General features: G+C 32.5%; 1 protein-coding gene across 2 annotated transcripts in view; it reads left to right on the top strand.

The window, feature by feature from the left end:
• The first annotated feature begins 4,305 nt into the window (after positions 1 to 4,305).
• Positions 4,306 to 6,198, top strand: part of LOC107482410 (uncharacterized) — a 7,032-nt gene continuing 5,139 nt past the window's right edge. The window contains exons 1-2 of one of the 2 annotated variants that reach the window (XM_016102885.3): positions 4,306 to 4,704; positions 5,651 to 5,810. In XM_016102885.3, coding sequence (XP_015958371.1) covers positions 4,411 to 4,704; positions 5,651 to 5,810 — 454 coding nt within the window. In that variant the 5' untranslated portion in view covers positions 4,306 to 4,410. The remainder of the gene's footprint in view (positions 4,705 to 5,650; positions 5,811 to 6,198) is intronic. The other variant, XM_016102884.3, reaches the window with a different exon arrangement.

Below are 6,198 nucleotides of genomic sequence, written 5' to 3'. Positions count from 1 at the left end.
GCCTCTTTTCCTGACTCCGACCAATGCTGGCCAACCGAAAGCCCAAAAGCTATAGTAGTACAAACCCAATTAATTTTTTCAAAAAAAAAGGGGAGAAACACAGTATAACCAAACAGCCATAGCTAACCTGCATAAATTGGTCTATACCAAGATCTCCGACATCATCAATACGAGTAACGTCAGAAGCAGACTGCACAACCTCGTCCGCCACAACGTTAAAAGGGAAATTCCTGTCCCACAGTGACGAACCATCACCCTCTTGCTCAAAAGAGTGGAGTTTTTCTTGCTTAACAATAAAATTTGCCAACTCGTCAAGCTCAATCGTTTTCTTCCCCTCCTCTAAGTTTTCGGACTTTCTCTTCTTAAACACAATTCCTTTCTTCTTCGGAATCGGTTGATTCACCTCAACCTCCCCTTCCACCTTTTCCGGGTTAGAGGAAGACCCTTCAAAGTTTTTTAACTTAAAACGAGCTATCATACTCGATGCAGAAACCCCAGGATATCTTCCACCTAAAAACAACAAAACAAACCCTTAGCAATTAGAGTTCAACGCAAAACAGATAATAAATAAACCCTTACCCAAATATTCCACTACCGAAGCCCTATTTTCCTCCCAAGGCAACAAGTTTGATACAGATATCAACCCACCCCGATCAACCATCTCCATTAAAAAAATTATAATACACTCATTCCGCGGCGAAATCAATTCGGGACCCAATATATGATTAGGATGACAACACCAGTAAAGGGGAAACTGTTCGCCGAGATGCTCGTCCAAATAGAACGGAAATTCCTTTTCTACTGATCTCACTTTAAAAAACATTTCTTTAAAGTCTTTGAAAGAAGATTTGTACAATTTAAAAACAGCAAAACCAGGTGTACTGTTCAGGTTTACCCAGAGGCCCTTCCAAACACCTTTTGCCTGGAAAAGTGAGAAGAACAGCTCTACCTCAGGTTCAATCCCTAAAAATTCCATTAAAACTTCAAAACACTTTATAAAAGCCCATCCGTTAGGATGAACCTGAGACGGAGCACAGTTCATCTGCTTCAATATATTACATTCAAACTTTGTAAACGGTAATTTCACAAACAACTCCTCAAGAATACAGCTCTACAAATAAAAACTTTCAAAATCCCTTTTTCGATGATAAACCCGATCCGTACGGTTGCATGGAACCAATTCAATGTGAAAACCGGGCCTCGTTATTTTTTCTAAGGATATTTCTTTAACGCTTTCTTCATCGAAAAACAGAGAGGCCCTTATTTTCACATCCTCACCAACCCACCCATATGATCCATCGTATTCTACCTTAGGAAGTAACTTCACTTTCATATCACTCATTTTCTCTATCAGATGAAGGAATAACAGAAAGGAAAAGAAGTAAGAGAGTAGAATTTCTAACCTCTTTTACTCATTCTTTAAAACCCCCTGCAGAAGACAAAGAGACTAGAAACTTTAACCCCTCACACGAAAGTAACTCAACATCACTTCCTAGCCACTCATTTAAGAAAACGTTTTCAATTCCAAGTTTAAATCTTGACCGTCCGTTCAAACCCACTTTCAATAGCATAAATGTCACTTTGGAACTTGCACCTACATTGAAAAGACAGGCATCATCATTAACTGTTCAGGTAACTTTTCCTATGCTATAATAAATACACCCCACTCGATACGTCAAGTTGAACTGGGGGCTCCTTACGCCGAGCTATAACTCGGTCAAATCAAATTTCAAAGCTCAACCTGCCCTATCTACATCCAGGCTAAGCTTGGGGGCTGTGATACGACCGTTATACATCGGTTACGAGTTATAGCTCGGCGAACATCTTGATAACCGACGAATCCCTTGCGCCGAGTTTATGGCAGTAAACAACCTTATGATCAGTTACATCGGTTACGCCTTAAACGGTAAGTTAAGGAATATGACTGTTACAGTATCTCGGTTATAAAAAGCAATCAAGAAGAATCGGTAAAGGTAGACCTTTCTTGACTCGTTAATTTCTAAGAATAACTCTTCTAAACTGACTTGAGCGTCAGAGTACTTTTGCAGGTACTTCCCCTCTCTTCCTTTTGGCTCCGCTGGTTGGTGGTGGAACATTACAATCCGAAGATAAGCTCGGCCGCCTACTGCTCGGGAACGATTTATAGTTCGGCTACAATCAGGCAAGAACAAAAATAAATGAGGGTTTCAGTATTTGTTGTAAGCGTCAGGTAACAAACAGTGGCACTTGACTGATAAACGTTATTTTTTCAAAGGAAAGTCTTTTTTTGTTTGAATTAAAATCTCAGTATAAATGTTAATCCTTGTTGTTAATATATTTTTATCATTATAATTATTGTCTTCAACGTTCAAACTCTATATATCAACTTTTAAGATTTTAGCTAAATCATATCATCTAATTTTCATACTCTTTTTTCTCTCAATCTTAATTTTTTTTCCTCTATGCTAATTACACTTCTAGTCCTACTAGGTCAACCATTTATAATAAAATTGTATAATATAATAGTATAAATTTGTACTGTATAGTATTTTTTATTATCATTAAAAATTTGATTCAAAATAATAAAATGATATAATATAAAATTGTACTGTTTAGTATTTTTTCATTATCATTGATGATTTGATTTCAAAGAATAGTTATATAATGTAATAAAATTATATAATATAATTTCAGCTATGGAATGAGCCAACTCGTTTGTGTCGCCAGTGAGTTGGCCACTTTGTGTGTGTGTCAGCCTTAAAGTGCTTCATTTAGTGGCTGGTAAACTTGGCATAGCGTATGTCAGATGGCAGCACCTATTTTATGGCCACCTTGCATGAAATGGTGCTTACTTCTATTTTGTGGGTGAGAATTGCGAAATGATTATGCACAATTTGAGAAAAAATTTTATCCGTGCATATTATGAGAAATAAAAATTTTTTGTATATATATATATATATATCAATAAAAAAGCCTAATAAAAAAATATAACTAATTTAAATTCAAGTGAGTATGAAATTAAAATAATAGTTAAAAAAAATTATTATGCGATTTTATTAGATAATTAATAAGTAGCATATAAAATAACAAAAAATAAAGACCCAGATTCAAACTACACCAAAAAGAACATACCGCAAATTTGTAATAGTAATTTTAAGAAACATCAAAGGTTTAATTGATGTACTTCAAACTCTTGTGATTAGAGAAAATTTCGAACTGCACTTCACATAGGTGATATCTCCATATCTTAAGGGCAAACACTACTGCTACCCTCTAAGTAAATCGAGTAGTACTGCTCAGATGTCTCAATGCATAGGCTACATCATTTTTGTTCTACATGTACACATTTTAGACTCTTCAACGGTTTTTGGAGATCTGAAAACACCAAAACTAAAATCATTGTTAATTTTTCCTTTAAAATTCTAAAATTCTTTTTGCATTCGTCAGTCTAGATAACCGATACTTCTTTTCTTGTGAGTTAGATAAAAGGTAGAGTAGAACTATCCGTGAGAATCTTTTGATAAATATTTGGTAATATCTAGTCAGTTCCAAAAAATTTTGAGTCTCTAAAGAAATTGTAGGCTGTTTCGTTCTTAACATTGTCTCTATATTTTAAGAAAGTGCTTTGGAAACTAAATTTTAATGTGATTTTTACAAACATAACTAAAAAATGAAAAATTAAATGTTAATTTGGTATTTTTTATATATATATTTTAAATAATTATCTTTTTAATTTTGATTATATTTTTGTCGATAATTTTGAAAATTAGGGATGATTTTAATAGTTTAGTCCCTATAAAAAATATATAACAAAATAAAAAATACAACAACTTTGTATTTTAATAATTAGAAAAAAAAGTTAAAAAAGGATACATACTCGGCTTAAAAAGAATGGTAATTTTTCTTTTTGGACATAAAAAAGAATGGTAATTAAATAATTAATAACATCTGCAGGAGCTTTTTTAGAACTTTTTATTTTTAATATTGAAGTAATAGTGGTGTTTTTTTTAAATGTAAATTGTTAGGATGTTATACTCAAATGTAAAATCGTTTAACTAGAGAAATAGAAATCGGACCGTCCGACTTATTAGAAATACAGAAATCGAACTGTCCGATTTGTGTACTTTACATAATTTAAAAAAATACAAAAAATTATAATATTAAAATATATCACCGTTTCTACTTCCACAACAAAATAAATTAGCCGCTTTTTTACATGAAAAATTTTCAGATAAAAGTAGTGTGTGACTGAGCTTGTTCCACGACCACACGAGCAGAAAGAAAGGAGCGAGCATAAAAGATATGGTGGTGGAACCTATCTCTTATATTATATCCATAACAACCATAATCCAAATGGAGATTAGATATATATAACAATGAACACATCAACTTAGTTTTTTTTTTCTTTTGTTGAAAAAGAGTCAATTAAGAATGCATATCTTCACTCCAACGCTTGCCTCAATCTCACCTTTTTCACAGCCAGACCTCCTCTGCTGCACCACTACCACTTCTTATCGTTATCCTTTTAGTTTCCCAAAATGCCCCCACAAGTTAACTGCAAAGACGCCTTGGGAGTGGCACCATAACTGTAATAACACAAGTAGAATATGCGTCTCTGGAAATAGTACCCAGATTGACCAAAACCCAGATGGTGGACTCCTTCATCAACGCCCTACTCTTTTGGAACCGCCGCTACAAGATGATGATCACATTCGTCAGGCCCGGGTTTCTCTCTTTTTCCTTCTTCTTCTTAATATTTTTCTCTTATTTTTATGAGTATATATTTAAAGAGGAATGTTAGAGGGTGAAAATTTTGATTGATCTGACTAAAATTTCATTAAACGACTCTCATTTATCAACTTAACGTGAAATCGACCGCACCTGAGTTTTCACTATGTTAGAGAGCCATGAAATTTATTATTTTTGTTCATTAATTTGTCATCAATGATTAAAAATTGAGTAATATTATACATTCTAGTTTTTTTCTAAATCAAGTTCAACCAAGTTAAAGAGTAATGCTATTTATAATTAATTTTTGTTAATGTTAAACCAATTTATTGGATTTAATTAACAAAAATACTTGAATGTGTAGCATTAATATGAGATAAAAGATATCGTTGGATTACTGAACTAAAAGAATTAAATAAAAGAAATTGAATTGATGGCTAAGTAATGACAAAAAACAAGAAAAGTTTTACACAAATATACGATACAAAAATGCTATTCGTACACTAAAATAGCCACTAAAATCAGTCATTAATGTATTTGTATATAAATACATGTATGGTTTAATTTATTTTTAATATATATTTATATTCTAACATATATTTTATAATGGTAGTTGATTTTGATGGCCGATTTTAGTGTACACATAGCATACTATTGCACGTTTCTTTGACTTAATCCTCATATACTACTTCAAAGGTCATACATATAATAAATTTTAGTTTTAATTACATGACAGTGTAAACTCCTTTACGTATCAAAATTAAATTATGTTATGATTTAGCAGTTAGCACTAATACAAAATTTGGCTTTTTTTTTTTTTTAATGCGTTTCTGGTGCTAATATCAGATAAAAATATCATGAATTCGGAAGCACATGAATTATATATTTTGAAAGTAAGTAGCTTAGCAAACTTATCTGATACTAAATTTCTGCAATGAAGTAGAGATCGTCAGATTGGAAGGTTGCAAAGGAGCACAAAGAGAATGGAGTGATCCACAATGGTAGGATTGAAGGCTTTAATGCCGGAGGCCTCCTTGTTCGCTTTTATTCTATTGTTGGCTTTCTCCCATTCCCACAGCTCAGCCCAATCCATTCCTCCAAAGGTATCCCCACAAAGACGAACAAAAATGTTATTTGTACACTAAAATTAGCTACTAATATATTGTGTATAAATACATGTGTTGTTTAATTTATTTTTAATGTGTATTTGTATTCTAATGTGTTTTTGTATTCTAACATAGTTCACAAATTCCAAAAAGCATAGAGCAGAAAATAAAAATGCAAACCAAAACTAGTTGGCAATTTTGGTTGCTTCTGTCATATATTAGTATTTGGTACAATATTCTCATTATTTATCTCGATTCACCTTATTTAATAACCCTTTTCATAGGTAACTCTCAATGCAAGAGTTCCATAGCTTATGTACCTATCTTGAAACTACTTCTAAAAACTTAAGTTGATAGAAAGAGGCAACATAAATGATTATATATC

The sequence above is a fragment of the Arachis duranensis genome, chromosome 4, assembly GCF_000817695.3.
Source record: "Arachis duranensis cultivar V14167 chromosome 4, aradu.V14167.gnm2.J7QH, whole genome shotgun sequence".
Taxonomy (NCBI): Eukaryota; Viridiplantae; Streptophyta; class Magnoliopsida; order Fabales; family Fabaceae; genus Arachis; species Arachis duranensis.
This window is presented reverse-complemented; position numbering and strand designations above follow the sequence as displayed.